Source organism: Stomoxys calcitrans, chromosome 1 (assembly GCF_963082655.1).
Source record: "Stomoxys calcitrans chromosome 1, idStoCalc2.1, whole genome shotgun sequence".
NCBI classification, from domain to species: domain Eukaryota; kingdom Metazoa; phylum Arthropoda; class Insecta; order Diptera; family Muscidae; genus Stomoxys; species Stomoxys calcitrans.
The window spans coordinates 144,354,839-144,379,926 of record NC_081552.1 but is presented as its reverse complement, the minus strand read 5'-3'; the positions used below and the strand labels follow the sequence as shown (position 1 = coordinate 144,379,926).

Sequence of the window (25,088 nt, the reverse complement as noted above, 5' to 3'; positions counted from 1 at the left end):
TTAATCTTTCACACAGTACGCTCGAGGAGTATCTCGTGTGCGATGGGGAGGAGACTTATTCCTCTGTAGTTGGCACATTCCGTCTTGTCTCCTTTCTTGTGTACGGGACATAGTATGCCGAGGTTCCAATCATCGGGTATGCGTTCTTCTAGCCAGGTTGCGCAGATAAGCTGATGCATTCGCCTTATCAGCGTGTAGCCTGCGGTCTTAAATATTGGGTTGCCCAAAAAGTAATTGCGGATTTTTTAAAAGAAAGTAAATGCATTTTTAATAAAACTTAGAAAGAACTTTAATCAAATATACTTTTTTACACTTTTTTTTCTAAAGCAAGCTAAAAGTAACAGCTGGTAACTGACAGAAGAAAGAATGCAATTACAGAGTCACAAGCTGTGAAAAAATTTGTCAACGCCGACTATATGAAAAATCCGCAATTATTTTTTGGGCAACCCAATAGTTCAGCGGACAACCCGTTGCCTTGTTGTTCTTTAGTCGGGTCACTGCTACTTGGACCTCATTGTGACTAGGAGGTAAACATTCTATACCATCATCAGGGATTGGTTCTGAGGTATCCTCTTCGCCGCCTTTGTGAATATTTTTATGTTGAAATCTGGTGCTACTAACTACCATGTTTTTTGCCGTCGCGAAATCTATCAGCCTCAACCCATTACTGGACGTTATCACGTGGAGGCTAACTTTCCGACTGTTGGACCAAAAATGTCTTCCTTCCCTATTTTCGCATTAAAATCTCCCAGAACGATTTTGATATCATGGGCGGGGCAAGAGGGAGAATATGATCTCTCTCTAGGTGCTCGTAGAAAAAATCCTTGGTCTGCTCGTCTTTGTCTTCCGTCGGGGCATGGGCACAAATAAGGCTGAAGTTGAAGAATTTGGCTTTTATGTGGATTGTGGCAAGCCTCTCATCCACCGGAGTAAAGCTGGAGACAAGGTGTTTCAGTCTCCGACTAACCACAAATCCACAGCAAAATGCATGTTTGGTGTTGTAGTGAAGCCGTTCTCAGTCCATCGCACTTCCTGTAAGGCGGTAATATCTGCCTTGTACTTCTCTAATACATCCGCCAGCGCGTATACTGCACCTTCTCTATAAAGAGTGCGGACATTCCAGGTGCAGATCCGCAAATCATGGTCCTTTTTTCGTTTGAGTTGGTCGTCAACGTTGGGGGGGTCCGTTTTAACTATTCCTTTGTTTCTGATAGTAGTTCTCAGTTTTCCGGGGGCGGGTTACTGGCGCAGCGCGCCAACCGCATGAGTTTTGTGGGATTGCACATGTATCCCTCGTTGTGGCGAGCCGCTTTTTACTAGATCCGACGCTCGCCGCCAGCCGCCCCTAACCTGGGAACAGACGCTGATGTTGGCCATTGGTTATTTAAAGGCGCCAATAACTCGCCTTGTCATCTCGAGTATCATTGACACTCAGTATTTAATTAAGAGCCAGTGCCACCTGACTCCTCACTGAGACTCTCATCTCGAAATCTCCATTATAACCGCTTTTTCAAAGACCTTCGAAATAATTATAAGGATTCAACTTGTTGTTGTTATAGTCAGATTTTCATGTGGAGGTAGCAATCCTCGTCATGCTCCTGTAGGTGAGCAAGCTCGTTCCGGTCCAGACCGATCACCGCGGGAACAGAATGGCCAGTATTTGTGCAAGAGCCGGTGCCACCCGACCTCTCACTGCGACTCTGCGCTCGATACCGCTGATTGTCCACGACTGCCATATGGAGCATTCCACTATTCGCAACCTGTGGACGCGTCCGGTAGCTCGCAGCTAAGCTTTTCGTCAAAGCAGTGAACACCACACAGTTCGAATCTCAATGTTCCAGCCTGTGTGGTGCCCACAGTTATCCCGTGCCGGAAGGAATCAACTTTTAGATCATCTTAATCGTTACTTGCTAACCGACGATTGCAATCGGGTTTTAGAAAATATACCACAGTACTACATCTCTTATGATCTCGCTTAATGATGACATTAGGCGTGCTGTTGACAAAGACAATCCGTGCATACTTGCCGCACTTGACCTCACCAAACCTTTTGATTTCGTAGACCATAGCGTGCTTTTTTTTAAACTCTATAACAATTTCAACTTGTCATTTACGTCTTGTAGACTTCTTATGTCCTTTTTGTAAAATCGCTCGCTGTATGTAGTCTGTCATGATTGAATGTTAATTCTGTTCCTACTGGTGTACTCCAAGGTTCCGTCTTGGGCCCAAATTTTGTATGCTATATATTAATAGCGTAGAATAAAACGTAGCATTTGACATTTCAAACAAAATAATATTATTAACAATAAAGACATGGATGTGGATCATACCTTAATAGGCACAACATGCATCTCTCAAGGGCAGGGCGGAGGAGACGGTCCTCCACAAAGTAGTGGTACGAGAAGTCGAGACGTCTCTCCAACTGAAGGAATAGGCGATAGCGGCCTAACTAAATATTGAAGGGATATTTAACAACGTGGAATAGAGTCGATAGTCATCGCCACATCTGAAGACATGCTACGTGGCAGGATTATCATCGCGGACTTCTGAGATAGTGTGTTCAGAAGAGTGACAAAAGAAAAGGGTTTCTTGCCGATTCTCTGGAAACTAGTGATAAACAAAATCCTGTTGGATCTCCACGGGGCACAACATGCATCCCTCAAGGGCAGGGCGGAGGAGACGGCCTTCCACAAAGTAGTGGTACGAGAAGTCGAGACGTCTCTCCAACTAAAGGAATAGGCGATAGCGTCCTTCCTAAATATTAAAGGGATATTTAACAACGTGGAAACAGAGTCGATAGTCATCGCCACATCGGAAGATAGTCATCGCCACATCATCGCGGACTTCGGAGATAGTGTGTTCAGAAGTGTGACACAAGGAAGGGGTTTCTCGCCGATTCTCTGGAAACTAGTGATAAACAAAATCCTGTTGGATCTCCACGGGGATGGCGTGAAAATGATCGCATATGTGGACGACGCACAGTGGGAGAAAATCGAAAAACATTAGTAAAAAAATATGCCGTGTGAGAACCAGTAGAGATATCTCTTTGAAATTTGACATCGTGTCCCTAGGCTGTCCGCACGTCTCTTGGCAGTCCCCTAAAATTGATAAACTCGGCATTTCGCAAAAATTGTTCGTGCTGCCAAATCTTCATTTGCGGTCCGATTTTCAAAATTCTTTTTTGCTGGATAGTGCTCAAAAACAAACACAAACACAAATTAGAGTAAAAAATTTTTGAAATTTAAATGAATCTTCATTAAATCCTATCTATTAAATATTTTGCCAAATTAAAGGGGTTCGCTTAATTTCTACAAAACAATGAAAATGCTTGTTGAGATTAAAAATAAAAAAAATATACTGAAAAACAGTTCGAAACACGACCTCCAAATTACGCCTTTCGTTGTATACCTACGTACATACAAATTTTATTATTTGATTTTATTTGCAAATTCTTCTAGATAGGAACGGAAAAGTTCGAATTATTAGAGTCTACTGTGTATAATTTGTAAATCATATTTTGTAAACAAATACTGGAACATGCTTATACTAACATCACGTGCAATATTTTGGATATGTGTTAATTTTCTTTTATCTTACCATCCAATGAATCTCCGAAAGCACTATGTGTTGGCACATGTTGATGTGAACGCTGCTGCTGGTGACTACCGCTATTTAATTGTTGATGACGATAATCTCCTCGTTCTCTTTCCATGTCGGAATTATCAGCGGTACTTGTGCGACTGTATGTATTAAAATGATTCGCTACGTCACCTGGGCTGGATCGCGGAGTGATGTCAATCATTTCATCATCTTCTTCTGGCGTAGTTAAGGACGTCGTTGCTGCACTGCCTGATTGAGCTGCTAAAGGATGGTCTGGATTATTCGCGTCGCTTCCCGTTTGACCGTTCGCCTGAAAAGAGAATCGCAAAGTATATATTTGATTTTTAGCAACTACTAAATTATAAATAACAAATAAGACGTTGAAAACGATATGCAAAACGTTTATAAAAAAATGTTTGGAAACTATGTATTCCCCAATTTGAAAATGGCATCCTCATTATGGCGGCATATTTGATGATAACTTTAAAAAATTTTCCGGTAGCTAGAACAAACGCCTAAAACAAAGTTCTGAGGTCAGAGCAATTCGGAATTCTTAAGAAAAAAATCTTTAATTCTTGCGAGATTGCGAAGGGCATATCTAAATTCCAAAACTGAAATGTTTTGAGGTCAACGTCGAAAATTTATTTTCCGATGATCCAAGGGATTTTTCAGTTAGTTCCACATTCGTGATTACACTATACAACAGCCAATCTGGGATGTGGGAGATTTCAAGCCACGGTGATGGTATTAGGTTAGTAGATCAAACCTTGGTGTTTTTGAGTTCTAAGACTAAACTTTATTTGGGGACTTTTTTATATGTATATATACCCTCCAGCATAGGATGGGGGTATACTAAGACCCCATAAAGTATATATATTCATGATCGTCATGACATTTTAAGTGTAAGATAAATGAAGATTTAGAAGCTGTTCATATATGGGCTTTGGAAAATTACCTCCACGTAAATCCACAAAAATCGAAATGAATACTAATTTTCAACTGCACACGAAATATCCAATGAGAAGAGAGAATATTAATACATACAGCTCGTAGAAAAGGCAAAAAATCTTGGCATTATAATAAGCAAATCTCTCACTTGGACTGATCACAACATTGGGGTGTCTGCAAAAATTGTTATGAGGTATGATGACAACACTGTATCACACACAGACATTTACACCAAAGCCTGTTCTGTTATATGGAAGTGACATTTTTAGTGGTTGCGATTCTAGAGGTGCAGGTTAAATAGGTGGAGGTTAAACAGTGCCGGAGATATCACCCCGCCTTGGAGAAATCCCTGTTTCATTCTACGGTGCTTTGGCTTCTCATTCCTAAATTCCACAAATGACTGGTGACCACACAGATAATTCGCGACACAGCGTTGCAGGCCTGGCTAGATGGAGGTGTTGGCGACGTTCTCAAATAGCTTGGCATGGCTGACCATGTCAAATTCCTTCGATAGATCCAGTGCGACGAGGACCGTCCTATCACATAGCTGATTGAAGCCACCGCAAATCCATGCTGTTGCTCGGCGAATGGAAATTCTCCTTCGAAGCCCGGGAGGAGTAGTGCCTCAAGCGTCTTGGCCACTGATGAGAGAAGGGAGATCGGTCTGTACGACTCCCCCAAACTCGGGTTCTTTCAAGGCTTCAGTAGCGGGATCACTCTGCCCATTTTCCAAACATCGGGAACTATAAGAGTGTTCAAAAACAGGTTGAGGACAGTAGTAAGGTACTCAACTCCAGGTAGATCCAGATTCTTCAGCATCAGTGCGGAGATTCCGGCGGGGCCCAACGCCTTGGATGATTTGGCGCCACGTATGACATTCGTAATCTACGGGCCGCACTTGGGGTATTCGAGTGGCTGGTATAAAGCGAGCGGCTGTTGCGTTAATGATGTCTCAAAATTTCCTTTCGGTAACTCTCACATTTGAGGGGGATGTCGGTTTACTGAAGCTGCGATTGGTGTACTCTCTGAAGCCAGCCCAGTCGGCCTTCTTCTGATTGATAAACGTTCGGCGCTCAGAGATTATGAAGTCGGTTTGTCGGTCGATTATGGGAAGGTGGTCTGATCCCTGACTGCTATCACTAGCGCCAGGCGCAGGAGAGATGTGTCTATACTGCACGGAATGGTGCATCACGAAGACTAATCCCACCTCTATTCCTTAAGCGATCCTAACGTAGCATTGTATCCGTGACAACTGTGCAAGCTGCAGGTGTTGGTGGGCTTTGTATCCCTGGTCGCTGCAAAAAAATATGTTCTTCCGACTCATAAAATCCATAATCTCGTCGAACATGCCTCGGAGACCGTTGCAATTCAATTGCAAAAATGATACACTTCCCGGTCGGGGGTCACAAAGTCCGGCGACAAAGACGCGGAATGCGCCATACGGAGTAGCTACAACTGCAGTCACGGACAATCAGAGCTATCGAGTGGAGAGTTTCAGTGAGAGGCCGGGTGGTACCGGCTCTTGGTTAAATACTGAATGCCTATGAAGCTCGATACGACAAGGCGAGTTATTGGCGACTTTAAATAACCAATGGCCATCATGTTCCCGCGGCGATCGGTTGTATAGATCGAAACTAACTTGCTCACCTATTAGAGCTCGACGAAGATCGCCACCTCCACATGCATATGTGACTAAAACAACAACAAGGACGCGGAAGGCTACGACGACGATGAAATATTTCAAAAAGGGGCAAATAAAGTTGCATTCGTTGAAAAAAAGTAGCATAACTTTTCTAAAAAGGTGGCACACTCTACATAGGTGTAAAGTTCGGCTAAGCCGATTCGTATATGCCCTGCACTATGTACTCCAAGTGCTCTGGACGATTTCTCTCAATCTGGAGACCATGCCATGATTTTTGAGGCCATAGTAGTACATCATATAGACAATTTCAACCAAATTAAATAAGGATTTGGTCTCCAGCAGATCAAGACTTAAACCGTCCTCTAGCCGCTCAAGAAGTCAAGACCCCAGATCAGTTTATGTGACACCTATATCACATAATACACGTAATGCTAAATTTCAGCTAAATCGGATAAGAATTGTGCCCTCTACTGACTCAAGAAGTCAAGATCCCAGATCGGACCGATATAGCCTTTCACAATCCCAACCGATTTACACAATAGAAGTATTACAATAAGAAGTATATATTTCAAGCGGCTAGCTTTACTCCTTCGAGCGTTAGCGTACTTTCGACGGACAAACGGACATTCTTAGATCGACTTAGAAATGTCATGACGATCAAGAATATATATACTTTATGGGGTCTTGGACGAATATTTCGAGGACGAACAGCAAAAAAATTTCTAAACGAATTTCTTTTTCAACCATACTCGACAAGAATGTGAATTGCCAATTTGCATCAAGGTACGGAGAGCAAGCCTTTTAAATATCAATGATTGCAAAATCTCGAGCGGCCTTACTCGTGTTTCGAGATATTGACGGGTGAACTGAAGACGTTAAGCACACTCAGAACGATCGACATAGTATACACACGATCACTATTTCGATAAGTTACATGCTGAATGATGAAGAGGTGTCGCCAGCAATGGTGTGGGGAGTATCACCGCTGGATAAACTTCAGATGCTCACGTTAAGATTTGAACGACGCACCACGGTTATTTAAGTGAAAACACACAATAACGAAATAATTTTTGAAAAGTGGCACAGAGAAGTGGAAAAGTGGCCCAAAAACCCAAAAAGTATGGTATTAAATAGCACAATAAAAAAGTGGCACACAAGCGTCATCGTCGAAAAAAGTGTCAAATTTGATGCTAAAGTGGCACAACGGTAACGCTGCTTGTGACCCACTGCTGTCTATGTTCGCACAGCACCTTGCAACATATTCAGTGTGAATATACTCCCGAAATGAAGTAAGGCCAGAGCAAGATCGGAAAAGTACCCTCTCCATGCATCGGTTACACCTCACTGACACCGACCGGTGGTGGAGGAGGCAAACCGAACACAACCAAGGTCCGGGGTTCTTTTTAATCTTGACACGGACCAGAAGCGTGCGGAGAGGCGGAAGCCGTTGCCGATGAAGATTCCATCGGGTCAATCCGGCGTTGTGCGCGAAAAAAGAATAAAATAAATCAAATCAAAAACAAGTGTTTTGTTTTGTCTCGCAACAACTATGTCAAGTATGGTCTAAAACGGTTAATAACCTGATATAGACATATAGAACGATGTCCCAATTATATTTTTAATCCTCTAGAGGGCGCAATTCTTATCCGATTTGGCTGAAATTTTGTACAACGGCTTCTCCTCTAATACAGCTCCTATATAAACCGATCTCCCGATTTTACTTCGTGAGCCCCTAAAGAGCGCAATTCTTAAACGAATTAGGTGAAATTTTACAGAATGACTTCTACTATGGTCTTCAACATTCAATTCATCTATGCTCTGAATTTGACCATAACTTGAAATAGCTCCAATAGCTTAGCAATTCTTATCCATTATCCTTTGTTTGCCCGGCACGGCCGAACTAAGCACGCTTCTACTTGTAATACGAACCTATTACGAAAAAATTAAAAGATTTTCAGGAGTAGGTTCAAAATCGACTCCAAAGACTCAACAGCTGCGGTGATGGCATTACACCGTAGCATGTTGTCCGCCCCTCCTATAGGTGTGGGTGCCTTGGCACCCGTAGTCGAGAGTAATGCTTGAAGCGCACAACCAGTCCTCAGACTAATTAATGAGGAAGAGACGGATAACGCAGAGGGAAACACAGTTCGTCCCCAGCGTTTGAGTAAACGAGGTGTTTCCGATTTAGATTAAGACATCGACAGTGTCAAGGAAACAGTCATCGTAGCCGAATCGAGAGATGAGAACAGTGGAATGACGGCAGAAGTGAGCGAGGGATTCGCTAAACCCACGAGAAGACCAAGAAAGCAATCCAGGGCACGACGAAGGTGACAGAGGAGTATGCACCGGCAGCGCAATCGGGCGAATGCTGGAAGGGATAGAACTGACATTCCGCGCACTTCCACCAAAGCTGGGAAGAGAACCAGATCTCCCGAACAGCATAACGCTGTTAAAATGCTGAAAAAGAAATAGAGCTCCCCGCTTTCAACTATTCTGGGTAGACCAAGCGCGAAGTAAGCGCGCACGCTCCTGAGTCTTCATGGAGGACTGTGACATCCAAATTGACGACACAGTCATGACGGAAAGGTAAGATAGTCGCTAAAAAAAAGGTAAGGAGTCGCCCTCTTACGCCAGAGTGGCAAGGTCGAGTTAAGGTCGTGGGCGACGAATGTGCATGTGACCCTGTGGAATAGCGAAACAATCGGTAACACGGCGAAAATCATATAGAGAGATCCACATCGTGAGAGGACGAGACTATTACTGAAAAGAAGTAAGAAAGAGGTCCGTATAGCTTTTAGTATAATAACGGAACACAGGACTACGAGCTCACTTATGCAAAATCGGTACGGCAGGTGATAGCATGTGTAAAGCATGCGGGGAAGATGATGAGACGTTGGAGCATTTCCTATTTCATATCCCGGCTTTTGCGGCTAACAGATACAGGAAATTTAAAAAATTTCTGTATATGACAGCTATACCAATCTCCAAATGCGTACTTTTTATCCGATTTGGCTGAAATTTAGACTGTCTAGACCAACTACAACCGAATATGGTCCAGATCGGTCTAACTTTAGGTGTCAGTCCCATAAAAACGTACCCCCATTTTTGGTATTTTTGCTCTGGAACCCACATTGTGTTCCAATTTTTCTAAAATTCGGCGTGCGACATTTTCTCGACATGGAAAAAATATGTTCCATCCCATGGACGAATTGATCAATATTTTGTTGAAGCTTTCACACAAGAGTACATTTCAAAAATAGCGATTTTTACAACTAGTTTAGTGGAGTCTAAATTGAATTTAGAGTAGATAGAACTGCGAAATATTTTATACATCGCTTGAAAGGTATGGAAATTTCCTTTACTGTGGTGACGACTACAAAATATTTGGAAAATTCAACTTGTTGAAAAATTTACTTTTATGTTGCGGGTTACATAAAATCGGATGGAATAGAGACAAATATTTTCATGATTCTTTTGTGTTTTGTAGGTGCAATAAAGTTTGACTACCTGATAATCTAAATTTTTTAGTATTTTGGCTGCCATGAATTCATGTATGGCTAGGTAGGATATAACGGGACATGCCCTAAAATATTGGAAAATATTGAATCTTTAATTCAATTTCAAAAAAAGTGATAAAATCCCCGTGGAAATTTTTTCTAGTGTGAAACTTTTGAAATTTGGTAAAACAAATTGACAATTGATCTTGTTCAAATTTCACTTAAAATGCATCTACAAAATGCCCTCTTTACAAAAAAAGAAAATATTAAGGCATTTCAGCACGTTAAAAAAATAAAATTTTTTATATTTCTTGACTTCCAATCTGTATAACCTTTAACTGAATCATAAAATGCGGACACTTTTTGCGGTATAGTAATTGTAATCCAAATCCAGCATAAAAATGAAAATCAAGCCACAAATGCCTTCGTAAATTGCAAAAAAAAAAAAAATTGTAGACTGACACCCGCAAAGACAGCGATGGAGCTGACACGAAAACCACATAGATCCGCTATACGAAAAGAGTATGGGAATCAACCCATTTATCGTAGAATCAAGAAAAGGCTTTGACGTTCTATGTTCACACTGAACATATATATACAATTAATTATAATTAAGCTGGTCAAATCATGCAGTTGTGGAAACAATTTTTTTTGGGCCACCGTAGCGCAGAGGTTAGCATTTCCGCCTATGACGCTGAACACCTGGGTACGAGTCTCGGCTATAAAAAGGAGGCCCCTTATCATTGAGCTTAAACTTGAATCGGACTGCACTCATTGATATGTGAGAAGTTTGCCCCTGTTCCTGAGTGGAATGTTGATGGGCAAATTTTGCTAAATTTTTTTGCAATTTGCATTTATTTTGGGTTGCATTCATTAGACTGACAACAAAAAAAGCTTACGGAGTAGAGTATCTTTATTTCATTAAAAATAGTATACATTATACAAATTAAACCAATTTTGAATTTTTGAAAAAAGATGTACGGCTATGACAGTTTGTCGCCAACCTGTATTAATAATACATATGCTTTTGTTGAAATTCATAGGAATACTAAAAGTTTTTTTAATTATACTCATTTATTAAATATTGTCGACAGTTATAATTTCATCCTCGCACAATAAACGTTTTCACAAGAAGCGCAATCTGTATTCTTTCAGTAAAGGACAGATTCCCAGAAAGTGTTAAACGTTGCAACTTGTCTGCTTCTTCGAAGTGGGTATACCCCCAAACTTGAGCAGCATACGATTGTACGCTTCTAAAGACGGCCCTGAAAAGGTTCCACTTATGCTGAAGCTTAACAGAGTCCTTCTTTAAAAAATTTATCCAACTAATATTTATTGCAGCCTTTGCTTGCTCATTTCTATTCTGTATGTTCAATAGAAACTTCATTTGTGATATTAAAATAATGCCTCGTTAGTTGTATTGAGAACATATTTCAATTTCTTCTCCACGGTATGTCCACCTATCTTGCCCAGAATGTCTTCCACCTTTTTTGAATATCATAATTTTTGATTCGTCTGTTTTGACTATCAGATTCCATTTTGCACAGTTGTCCTCCAATTTAGATATCATTTTTTGCACTATGTATATGTCTTCTGCTAGAATAACTATGTCATCTGCATATAATAGTATTCTGATATTAGTATCATCAATATACAAACCCCCTTAAACCCCGTACAAATTCTTAGTTACGTTTCTCTGATATTGATCCTTAAGTGAGTCCCTCCACACTAATTTCGGTAGAAGTTCTATTTTTCGAGAGTTGATATTGTTGAAGTATATGTTTAACAAATTAATATCTACTTGTATCGTTCTTTGTTATTATGTTACTAGGCAATGATTTTATGTATTTGTATGTTCGAGAAATTATTTTTTCAAATTTCACTTCAATAAAACTTTTCAATCTAATAGGTTATGAGCCCAGCAAGCTCGAAGAAAATAAAATAATTATTGTGAAAATTTTTGAAGTCTGTGAAAAGAAAAAAAAAAAAAAAGAATATTGGAGAAATTAATTTTGTGAAAAAGAGGTATCAAGAAAAGAAAATTACAATGGAATTTTGCAAAAACATAAAGCTTTTTTGTAAAAATCACAACGATTTTTGTGTTCTTTTTCTTGAGCTTCTGTTACTCCTTCTTCCAAGGGTTCCGGCTTTGTAATTCTATGCTCAACCACATCCAGAGCTCCCTCGTAGAAATCTAGAAGATCCTTCACCTTCCGCTTCCAAATTGGCCAGTCCGACTCGACACATAACGAGTCGGACTGGCCAATTTGGAAGCGGAAGGTGAAGGATCTTCTAGATTTCTACGAGGGAGCTCTGGATGTGGTTGAGCATAGAATTACAAAGCCGGAACCCTTGGAAGAAGGAGTAACAGAAGCTCAAGAAAAAGAACACAAAAATCGTTGTGATTTTTACAAAAAAGCTAATAGCTATGCCAAGAGTCTGATCACAAACACAATTTCGGATGACATTTTCATGAAGGTAATGGATAAAGAGTCTGCATGTGATGTCTGGCAAGCGCTGCATCAGCAATTTGAAGCGACATCTAAAGATCAATTATTCAAGATGTGCACGGAGCTATTTTCTTTCGAATGGATGGCAGAAAGCGATGTTTCTACACATATATCCAAGCTCAAGAGCTTATGGAACGAAATCAATGCTGGTTTGGTAATAAAAGGAGAAAAAAAATTACCAGAATTGCTCCTGATATGCAAGATTTTACACATATTGCCAAAATCATTTGAAATGTTTAAATCCAGTTGGATGATGCTCACACGAGATGAAGATAAGTCGTTAGATGAACTTCTTATGCAACTTTGTTTATTTGAAAGAAATTTTAAGAAATCTGAAGACACGATTTCGGAGAAACAAGAAGCATTGGTTCTAAATGAGAAGCGGAAAAATAAGAATTTTGCAAATGGCAAGAAAGATGACATTTGTCACTATTGCAAGAAAAAGGGACATTGGATTAAAGACTGCAGAAAGTGGATAGCTGATGGAAAGCCAAGTAAGTCAAAACAATTGGATACATCGCACTCCAATGTTGCTCTTCATTCGGTGTCAAATGAAGTTAATTTGAGCACATCTGTCAGCGATTGGTGGGTTGATAATGGTGCAACAAGGCACGTAACAAATGCGAAGGAATTTTTTATTGACTACGAAGCATTCAAAGAACCACATTCAATACAAGCTGCTGGTAAAGAGACTTTAAGTGCAATGGGAAAAGGAACAATTCAAGTTTTATCAAAAGTAAACAATGCTGAGAAGACAGTGGAGTTGTATGATGTTTGGTATATTCCTGGTATATCAAGAAACCTTTTTTCTGTATTGGCTTCACATGACAGAAACCCCTCAAGTAAGTTTTATTCGACAATAAAAAAGTGCAAGCTAGATCTCAATGGAGAAACAATTTTATGTGGACACCGTGAGCCAAATGGAACTTTATACAGAATAGATTTTCGACCCGTGTCTGCAAATCAGTGTGTTTCATTCTCTGTAGAAATATCAAAACTGCAATTATACCATGAAAGATGGGGACATCAAGATAAACGGCATGTAAAGGAGAAATTAGAAAAGGAGATGGGAATTCGAGTAAAGAACAACAGTGAAATCTGTGAGCCTTGCGTTTTTGGTAAGTTGTCAAGATTACCATTTGGATGACGTGAGACTGCAAAAGCTCCAGGAGAATTAATATCGACAGATGTTTGCGGACCATTTCCCTCTTCATTTAGAGAATATAAATATCTTGTCGTTTATAAGGATGATTACACAAAATTTCGTTATGGATATGTTGTGAAGAACAAATCAGATGTGAAGGATACATTAATAAAAATGCTTGCACATGCCAGATCTCAAGGACACACAGTTAAAACATTGCTTAGTGATAATGGTGGTGAATTCAACAATGCAGAAGTGAAGAAAATTCTGGCAAAACATGGAGTAAGTCAACGGTTTACCGCTCCATATACACCTCAACAGAACGGTGGTGCTGAGAGAGAAAATAGAACCATTGTAGAGATGGCAAGAACATTCATGAACTCAAACAAGAATGTTGAATTTCCTTTGTCGTTATGGGCCGAATTTGTGAAATCAGCCATATATATTTTAAATCGAACGGGAAAATCGTCAGAAAAGGATAAAAGTCCATTTGAGCAATGGTGCGACAAGAAACCTAGAATTAAACACCTAAGAATTATTGGATCAAAATGCTATGTTCATGTTCCCAGTCAGCGTAGGAAGAAAATGGACAAGAAGGCAACAGTAGGTTATCTTGTTGGTTATGACGGCGATGAGAGATATCGTGTCTATATTAAAGAACAAAATATAGTAGAAATATCAAGAGATGTGATATTTTCCGAAGAAATAAATGGTTGTGCTAATGAAGAAGTTAAAGAAGATGAAGTTGTGGAAGAGCAAAACAACAAGAATTCCAATAATATCCAAGAAAAAAATGGGAAAGAAATATCAATACGCATCGATCCATATAATCACGAAGGTGAAGAACAAGATGAATACCAACAAGAATTAGTTAAAGAGAAAGCGGTGCAAGATGCCGAACCGCTAGAAAGCCACAACGAAAATCAAGATTCCACAAATGATATAGAGGATTTCGAAGAGCAAGATGCCGAACTCCAAGATGGCGACAACGAAAATCAAGATTCGACAAGTGATTTAGAAGACTTTGAAGGTTTTGAAGAAATCCAACGTAAAAAGCGTCGAAGAGATGAATTAGATGATACGTGCGATAATACTATTGTGAAACGCTTAAGAAATCGTACTGTAATTTTATCAAATTGTGTCAGCGATGAGATGGTGATGATGGCACATGATTTTGTTTGCCAAACCGAACCTCCATCAAGATATTTAGAAGCTGTTGAAAGTGAAGAGAGAATCAATTGGATACAAGCCATGAAATCAGAGATGAATTCATTGATTGAGAACAAAACTTGGGTACTCACGAATCTTCCTAATGGAGCAAAGGCACTTCCCTCGAAATGGGTATATTGTGTGAAGACAAAATCAGATGGCACCATTGAAAAGTACAAGGCAAGACTGGTTGTAAAAGGATTTAAACAAAAGGAAGGTGAAGATTATGATGAAACTTTCAGTCCAGTAGCAAGAATGTCTAGTATACGATCTGTCCTAAGTATTGCTGCAACTGAAAGACTACATTTGTCACAATTTGATGTGTCTACAGCCTTTTTATACGGTGAATTGAACGAGACCGTGTACATGGAACAGCCAGAAGGTTTTAACGATGGATCAAATAGAGTTTGTCTGTTAAAACGAAGTCTCTATGGTTTGAAGCAAGCACCCAGATGTTGGAACAAAAGAATGGGAGATTTCTTAAAGAAACATGGATTTAAGGCCAACTCTGTAGATAGCTGTTTGTTTATAAGAGAGAAAGATGGTAAAAAGTTAATCCTTGCTCTCTATGTCGATGATGGTTTAGTAGCTGCATCAGACAAAGAAGAACTTGAGCATTTTCTCAACAGTTTAAAATCAGAGTTCAAGATCGTTTCTAATGAAGTTTCATACTTTCTTGGTATAAAAATTGAAAACAGCAATGATCAAATTAGAATCTCTCAAAAGTCTTATGCCAAGAAAATTTTGGAAAAATTTAATTTGATCATTGCTGTTTTCAATTTTTATACCAAGAAAGTATGAAACTTCATTAGAAACGATCTTGAACTCTGATTTTAAACTGTTGAGAAAATGCTCAAGTTCTTCTTTGTCTGATGCAGCTACTAAACCATACACCAATGGAAAATACAGTCAAATGCATTTCAAAACCAGGGAAAGCACGAATCGAGTTTCCTTATAGACAAGCTGTAGGTGCTCTGATGTATTTGATGCTAGGAACAAGACCAGATTTGGCATATAGTGTCGGTTATCTATCAAGACACCTTGACAACTACACTTGTGAAGATATTCAAAAGCTCAAGTGAGTATTCAGATATATACAGCGGTCAAAAAAAGTATTCATCATTAGCAAAATTGATAATAAATTCACTTATTTTGGGTAATTGAAGAAAATTTAAAGTAAACAAATAATGCAGTTTTATGCAATAGTTTATTTTTCGTAATATGTTTTAAAATAAATTCAAAAAATAAATTTAATTAGCGCAAAAAATGCAATTTTATATAATAACACCATAAACAGAACAAAAAAAGTATTCATCATTGATGTGCTATCATCAAAGTCAAATTCAAATATTATTTGGGAATCCCCCTTTTCTGTTTTATTTAGTAAAGGAGGCTTTGCCCTTGACAGCAAATATTTAATTTCATTGAAAATATAGTTTTTGTCAAAATGGGTCGTAAGCAAAACGAGGTTTCTGATGAGGTAAAAGTTTTGATAATAAAACACCACAGGAATGGTTTAACTCAAAAAACTATCAGTGAAATATTAAATAGACCACGATCTACTATACAATCCATCATCAGAAAGTGGACAGAAACGAAAACTGTTGACAATAAACCAAGATCTGGTCGACCAAAAGCACTTTCAGTTGGAGATGTGCGTTGGCTAGTGCGGCAAGTTCAGAAAACTCCGAAGACAAATGCGACCATTCTTCGTAAAAACACTATGGAATATTTAGGGAAGGAAGTTACTACACAAACAATTCGAAATACACTCAAAAGGCATAGTTACAGAGGAAGAACTGCACGTAAGAAGCCCTTTATAAATAAAATAAACCGAGTGAACAGGCTAAACTTCGCAAAAATGTATGTAAAACAGCCCGAATCATTTTGGAAAACAGTCATTTTTGCAGACGAGAGCAAATTTAATCTTTTTGGGTGCGATGGAAAGGTCATAGTGTACAGAAAAGCAAATACAGAGCTTGAAGAACGAAACACAGTTGCTACTGTAAAACATGGTGGAGGTGGTTTAATGGTTTGGGGGTGTATGGCGGCTTCAGGAGCGGGAAATCTTGAAATTATTAATGGAGTAATGGATCATAAGTATTACATTGACATTTTAAAGAGGAATTTAAAAGATAGTGCTGTAAAACTTGGGCTTGGTAATAACTTTCAATATTATCAAGATAATGACCCCAAACATTCTGCTTTAAATACCAAGATGTGGATGCTGTATAACTGCCCCAAAGTCATTAAAACTCCTCCTCAAAGTCCCGACTTGAACCCAATTGAACATCTTTGGGAACATCTCGAACGCAAATTGAGAACGCGCAATTTTTCGAGCAAGAGTCAAATGCAACAGGTGATAATGGAGGAATGGACTAATATAGACCAAAATATAACCGCTAAATTAGTCCAATCGATGTCAAACCGTTTAAAAGAAGTTATAAGACGCGGTGGTCGAATAACAAAGTATTAATTTTTTTAAATTATGTTATTTATTTTTTTGTTTTTTTGCAATGATGAATACTTTTTTTGTTTAATTTTTTGTGTTCAGCTGTAAAATGGCCCTTTTTGTTCCAATAAATACTATTTTTTTCTTTAAAAACAATGAAATTGTGTACATATATATCACACAAGCACTACTGCATCATTAGTTTAATATGTTTTTATTCCAATTGTCTTTTGTAGACTTATTAAAAAAAAAACATTGAATGATGAATACTTTTTTTGACCGCTGTAGCTGGTTCCATAGATGTTGGAATAGCTTATAATAAAGAAGGACCCAAGCTATTAGAATGTTACAGCGATGCTGACTATGGTGGATGTGTCACTACAGGACGTTCTACAACAGGTGTTGTTGCAACTTATGCAGGTGGAGCTTTATCTTGGATGAGTCAACGACAACCAACAGTGTCAACTTCAACAACTGAAGCAGAAATTATAGCTGCAAGTGAAGCCGCAAAAGAAGTAATATGGCTTACACGACTTTTCAAGGACATAATAAATTATAAGGACATTCCAATTATAAATATAGACAATACAGCTGCGATTCGTCTATCAAAGAATCCAGAATTTCATAAACGAACAAAGCACATTGATCTAAAACACTTCTTCGTACGTGAAAAGGTAACAGAAGGTTTATTGTCAACGACTCAAGTTTCAACTGAAAATCAACTCGCAGATATGATGACCAAGCCTTTACCAAAGGGAAAGTGTTGAAGTATATGTTTAACAAATTAATATCTACTTGTATCGTTCTTTGTTATTATGTTACTAGGCAATGATTTTATGTATTTGTATGTTCGAGAAATTATTTTTTCAAATTTCACTTCAATAAAACTTTTCAATCTAATAGATATGCGATGCTGCGAAATCGGTATAGTTTTATCAACACACAAACTGTAGACATGATTGTGCAAGTTCTGAGACATCGCACAAAAATCATTTACAGATTTGCCTACAGCGCTAAAAAATGAGTAGTTTCTGACCTCATCACCGTTTAAAATTAAAAGGTTTTGTTCGTTACAGTAAACCAGAAAATTTCGACCTTTGCTAGAGACCACTTTATCCATTGACTTTCTTTCATGAGTAAAATGCAAATTTTGCCCATAAACATTCCACTAAGGAACAGAGGCAAACTTCTCACCTATCAATGAGTGCAGTCCGATTCATGTTTAAGCTCAATGATAAGGGGCCTCCTTTTTATAGCCGAGTCCGAACGGGGTGCCGCAGTGCGACACCTCTTTGGAGAGAAGTTTTACATGGCATATTACCCCACAAATGTTGCCAGTATAAGGAGGGGAAAGCCACCTCTGAAAATTTTTTCTGATTGTCTCGCCAGGATTCGAACCCAGGCGTTCAGCGTCATAGGCGGACATGCTAACCTCTGCGCTACGATGGCCTCCTTCATGAGTACCCGACAGAAAACTCTCTCTACATACTTCCTGTGATAGATCTCCTATATTCATATTAAGGTCTCCCATTATCATGAAGCTCATCAAATTTCTGATTCCAGATAACACTTCTTATATAAAGTGGTATAATCCTAAATCTCAATCCATTATTTTCAATATCCACTGCCATAATTTCATAATTTGAGGTAAAAGTATATTTTATATTGTAATTTAACAGAGTTCATTTAATTGCTAACATATTTCCACCACTAGCCCTTCCAAACCGATTTTCCTTTACAGCATATATCCACTTAATATCGTATCCTGGGAAATATTTTTCAGCTTGTTTTGGGTGATCCTTCATTAAGTGAGTTTCTAGTAAAATAATTATTTCAAAGCCTGCTAAATATGTGAGAAATTGAGGATAAAGGTATTTTTCCGCTAATCCATTTATATTCTAAGAAATAATTTTTAGTTTAAATTCATTAAATATTTCTTGGTTTACGGTGAGATTTTTTTCTAACAGTTTTTTGAAGCATTTCGTTCAATAGTATCATTAAATGATTTTGTTGTTAACTCTTCGTCATATAGTTCAAGTAGCGCAACTTTGGCACTTCTTCCACCACATATCAATTCGTTGTTGCTATTCCAGCTAAACCACTTATCCCTTATTCTCATCCTATCATCTCTTATAACAAATTTATGGTTTTTCAGCAAAAACAGTTTATTACTTTTTGCTTTTTTCAGAAGGAATAGAGCACGATCTAATCGAAAAAATAACATGTTTTTTTTTTGAAAAGTGATTTTCATAAGTTATTTTCATTTGTATCATACGGTATGTACAACTCTTGTACATACCGACAACTCTTATATATCCTCCACCATGGACCGCATTTGTCTCGTTCTTTGCCGGGTCTCTTTATAGGCAATCAAAGGATAATGAATAAAAATTAATATGCTAGTGGAGATACTTCAGGCTATAAACCGATCCGGGCCAAACTTTGTTTGGATGCTGAAGACCATAGTAGATGCCATTGCGCTAAATTGCAGCCAAATCATAAAGCTGTTGTTTGCAATAATTTTGAATAAATTTTAAACCATAATTTCTGTAATAGAGGGACTGTTCCAAAAAAAGGTGACTGTCGAAAATTAATCAAAATACTATTATATATACAAACAGATACATTAAAGAAATAGTAGGATGGTTTGATCAAACGGTTGCCAATGCCTCATTAAATACCAAACTGGCCGAAACATTCAGACTCATACATAAAACATCAACTATTGATGACCGTCGATGTTAAGATATAGCAAAGGGAAACCTACTGCGACTTCAAAAAAGATTCAATGGGATTTAATCTAAAGGGAAACTTACTGTGACAAAAAGATTCAATGGGGATTAAATCTGACTGAAACTGGCCCCACTATTCGCAAACGTTTGTTGGAAAATAACTAAATCGCAAAAAGTCCAAGAATGCTACCATTGCTGACCAAGAAGTATACAGTTGCGCGCTTTAAGCTCGCTAAAAAACATCGATTTGCCCCTTGAAAACTAGAGGAACATAGCTATATTATTTGGTAGAACAGGTTCTAGACAGACGTCTGCCGAACTGCCAAATACATAATATAAATCTAAATTTACAAAAAAGGCAATCAAACATGCTGGGGAAAAATTATTGAATCATTGGAGCTTTTTGTGCAACGGTATAGTTTCAATAATGAAATACAAGACATCATGAATATGTTACAAGCTTGTAGCAAATAATGTTACATTGTTGTTGAAGCCACACTCTCCTCATCAATCTCCTGTAGGTTACCATGCTCGTTCCGGTCCAAAGAGCCGATCGCCGCTGGAACAGGTTGTCCATTGGTTATTTAAAGGCGCCAATAACTCGCCTTGTCGTATCGAGCATCATAGGCACTCAGTATTTGTGCAAGAACCGGTGCCGCCCGACATCTTACTCGTTACCGCTGATTGTCCGCAACTGCCGTTGTAGCTACTCCGTATGGGGCATTCCACTGCCAGCAACCTGTGGAAGCGCCCGGTAGCTCGCAGCTACACCACAGATCGGAGGACATCAACCCAGCCTATGTGGTGCTTACAGCTATCCCGCGCCGGGACTCTAATAAGATAATGACCGGAAGCACTAGTAAATTGGCAAGGGGTAGTTTCAGATCCATGGGGTTCAGGTTGAGCTGCTCAGTCTCCTGTCGTCAAACCAACTGAACATTTATGGGGAAACATTGTAATTATTTTACAGAGAACCGGAATGACAGTTCATATGTATTAATACTCCTATTATTTTGAACAGCTATTTATGGAGAAAAAATAATGATATGTAATATTTTAAATTATTGGAGCTTTTATTGAACAATTTATTGTTTAAAAAGTTATAGAAATTCATTAATATATCATTTTACCAAAAAATAATATTTTGTTTTGGTTTCATTTTGAACACTGTATATAAAACTCTCTGGGACACATTTTAGAAACACATTAAATATACAAAACGTTAAATTTAAAACAATCAGCGAGGCAACAAATAATTTTTAAAAGGGTAGGTGTGTACGTGGTTTTTTTTAATATTTATTTACAAATACCAAATGGAAAATTCATTAGGACCTATTTTTATGTTAAGGGGTTTAAGAACAATTACAAGCAATGCATTATAGTGTAATATGAAGGCAGGATTGTGTTGGTTGTGAAAATAAATTAGATTTTTCACAAATCTTCCGAATGCAGAACGACTGCTTAAGGCATTTGTCCAAATTGTTATCACAAATGAACCAATTTTTTTGTTTGTATGAGACATAGTATAAAACTTTCATATCTATACATGTCAATGTGCGCTTAGTTTCTAAGGCAACACCAAGTCTACAATAACTTCCAACACTCAAGGGTATTAGAATTCCCGCCTCTCACATTGAAAGTCCTGTGTCACCATTTTTTAAAATAATTGGTAGTAATTCCCTAGAGATTAGTATCTGATTAATGTTTAGGGAACTTATGAGGGTTTAAGACATCAAAAACATCTATGGGGGACTTTACGCCTAGAATGCGGTTGCAAATGAGGTCACTTCGAGTAAAAGTTGCTCGATTTTGTGGACCTTCGTCCAAAAATGCAAACCCTGTTCAAATTTTGCATCACTCAGAAATGGCATACACGAAATCAAAATCATTGGCATTGTCCCATATATTATAGGTACTTAGAGTTCAGATACCTACCTTCTTTAATACAGACTGATACGCTGTTATATAGCTGTTTCCCTCTGCAGCAATTTCACGATTACCCTTTAAAGGAAACTTTTCCATAACGCTGGTAATCATTCACTGCAAATCTGCAAGACAAAAGTGGGTGGATGTAATACACCGAATATTTTGTATCCGAAATATTTTTCATGGTGTGATTTGATAAAAAATTTGTGAAAAACGCCTATCCATTTTCCATAGTCGATTCACAGTTTTATTTAATTATTTTATTTAGCAAAAAAAGATACGAGAAGAATAACACACGCGCGTACACACATATGCTAAGTATATTGGTGCGATGGTATTGCTCATACGTTAATGCAACAAAGAAAGCACTTAAGACTTGCATCTACTTTTTCTATATACAAAATACTGATGCAGCAAGATATAGCGAACTTATTTAGAGAAACCCCGTATACGTACTCATATTAGTTTTGAATAGATATTCTTGCTCGAAACGCGCAATTAGTAAATTTTTTACACAATAAAATTAACTACCGAAATTGTGACGTGCTGAAAAGAGGTAGACCAAAAAGACAAACGTCAAATCCAATCAGTGGAAACGTAGTAACGTAGCGTAATTTCATTATGGAGCAGCTGACTTGAGTACAGCAAAAAAAAGCTATAGGCGATTTACATTTGTAGACGAATCTTTAAACTTGTTAAGCTAGGCATATATCCAAGGCGGATTTAAAAAGGTGGTCTCACGCGAACAGCTGTTAACAGCCGACCGGGTTTGACGGTATTAAGATGCCAGATTTTTGTTTGCATTCTCTTTGTTGTTATCTTCTTTCTCGCATATTCTCTGCTCATGTACGCACACGTATACACACAAATTTCTTTGCGTGTTAGCATAACTACGATCAGCTTGGTGACGAGATGGCAGATTGCATCATATGATTTGTGGGTATTGTACAAATGAAACAACCTTTAATTGTTTCGTCATGGCATATATCAAGACGGATTTAATAAGGTGGTCTCACGCAATCAGCTGTTAACAGCCGGCCGGGTTTGACGGTTTTTTTTTTATTTTATTTGTGTGTGTTGGCAAAACGTCCGATCAGCTTGATTTCAAGATGGCGGATTGCGCCATTTGATTTGTGATTGTTGTACAAATGAGACCACCTTTAATTATTTCGCCATGGGCTTATATATAAGTGCAATTTTAACGGGGTATGCACCTCAAACAAAATGTTCGTTGCCAAAGGAAATACATTGGCATATCTTAAAGCTGGAGTTATATACTCCGCGCAGCACTTATAAATACTAAAGCAATCGTATGCACCCATATGAGTTCTTTTGGTTGAGTTACATACCATGCGCCTATTGCTGCCCATGAATTTCTAAAATTAAGCTTATTTCTGTAATTTTTAAAGTTAATTTCAGTGGAAATTGGTAATAAAGTGGTTTAATATGTTTTTAATAAAATAATTTCTCTAATTTGCTAATTTTGAGCAGTAAACATATTCAAATCATATGTTTCGCGCCCCGAAACGCGTTCAAAGTTCAAAGTTGGTTAACTAATTCCATCAGATGCGTCGTGCATTTGTTATATAATTCACACAATACAAACCATCCTATCTTAATTTTGACATGCACGCATGAGTACGCATAAGTGCTGCGCGAGGTATGTAAATCCACCTTAAGCGAAATTTCCGTTACCGAGAATGTTACATAAAATTTAGCTTGCAATTACGCAGGATTGACTATGGCTCGATCTCGATTTAATGGCTCGATCATCTGTTTTCCCTTTATAAAATCAGCTGACGAGAGCCCTAAATCCGGAGTTTTCCCTATATAAAATCAGCTAAACGGGGTTTTAGGTTAAGGCTGGTACTACGTTCTTTTTTACGGAAATATTTTCGAAAATCATTCTTTCGATGGTTTGACAAGGTGTCTTTTTTGGGTTTCTTTGGCCGAAATGTTGCCATTTACATATAAAAAAATAATATGGAATCAAACAACTTATCAGCTGCTTACGAGCATGTGTACACACAAATGTGAGTGTATGGGTCGTACTGAAATTCACGTGTTTTTGTAATTTCAACCAAAACCCACCCCTTCATAATTAATTTTATTTAATCAATTTAAAAGCAGACAAATGCATAATTTATTTGTGAAAATAATTAGATTTTGTAGTATTTTCACTGTTATAAGTTAAATAAGCACATATTTCCAAAAGCTTTTGTCAGCATCTTCCACTTTTATCCAAATATTGTTGTTGTAATTGCAAGACCAAAAGCGCAACACATTCTTTCACAAGCCTTATTATTTCGTACAGATTGATTGAGTTGCTTGTTGTGAAAGAAATATTAATTTCCTTTCGATTATATTTACTTATATAAAAAAAATACTTTCTTATTTATGCATCTACAAACACTTTATTTTTTCTACTCAGAGTAAATACATGTGAGTAACATCACTAACACTAACAAACAGCCAGTTACAATTAGAAGTTTGATTATCGCGTTTATTTTGCCTAAGAAAATGACTTCTTGCACAGCGACTGTGGTTGTGCTTTCAATGGGCGTCCCGAAATGTAAATTTTCCCTAGATGAAAAAACAAGTTATAACGAACACATTTCGGCAAATTTTTCCGTTTATTTTTTTATATGGAGTTTCAACGCGAAAACCGAATATAGTACCGGCTTTTAGGTTGAAGAGAGAGTGCAGATATTAATCTGCCTTATACCACTATAGACATACACCTAAGCCAGGAATTGACTTGTTGTGCGCTCTAAAAACTCAAAAGTAACCTCGAAAAAGAAATCTATGTTAGGAATTCCGTGCTACTTACAAAATGCCTAATTGTTTTCCATGACACGCCCCTTATTTACGGGCTGCTAAGCAATTACTATAATTCAGTAAACATCATGGTACAACTAAGGGTTGGTATGCCATTCTGTTTTCGAAATTGTCGCTGAAATTTTTAATTGTTTCGCGCGCGAAATTTGACAGAAATGAAATGTTTTTGTTTCCGTAACAAAACACGTTTCTTTATTTGTACTTATTGTTTTCTCTATTTTATATATTTTTTCTCAAATAAATAAAGAAATATGAACCATTGAAACCAAATAATGCCGGCAATAGTTTCAAGTGTTGCCACTATAGTAGTTTTTTGCCATTTTTCTCACTATAAACAGAGCATTTCGCTCGAGAAATTAAACAGAATACTCAGCATAAGAGGTAGCGTCATTAGCACGACAACAAAAACTACCCCAACGCAACTACCTTGAGTGGCAAATGCTGTAAATTGAAATGTCAAAGTGGTTGAAAATATAAACTTGCTTGCTTATGTGTGGAATATCGGTTCAAATAGAACATCTTTGTAAGATTTTAGAAGAAATCACAGCTGTGTTATCCAGCCTTTGACATTTATATTTACTGCAAAATAA

General features: G+C 37.9%; 1 protein-coding gene and 1 long non-coding RNA gene across 3 annotated transcripts in view; both read right to left on the bottom strand.

Moving 5' to 3' along the window:
* Nucleotides 1–22,241, bottom strand: part of LOC106089761 (H(+)/Cl(-) exchange transporter 5) — a 42,883-nt gene extending 20,642 nt beyond the window's left edge. For both annotated transcript variants that reach the window (XM_013255735.2, XM_013255737.2), the window contains exons 1-3: nt 22,117–22,241; nt 21,670–21,782; nt 3,598–3,910 (exon numbers count right to left, since the gene is read on the bottom strand). In XM_013255735.2, the coding sequence (XP_013111189.1) occupies nt 3,598–3,910; nt 21,670–21,771 (415 nt within the window). In that variant the 5' untranslated portion in view covers nt 21,772–21,782; nt 22,117–22,241. The remainder of the gene's footprint in view (nt 1–3,597; nt 3,911–21,669; nt 21,783–22,116) is intronic.
* On the bottom strand, nt 11,014–11,700 carry LOC106089762 (uncharacterized). The gene is made up of 2 exons (XR_001221687.2): nt 11,347–11,700; nt 11,014–11,280 (listed from the first exon to the last, which is right to left on the bottom strand). It is a non-coding gene; the product is annotated as an uncharacterized LOC106089762 (long non-coding RNA).
* Nucleotides 22,242–25,088: the final 2,847 nt, after the last annotated feature.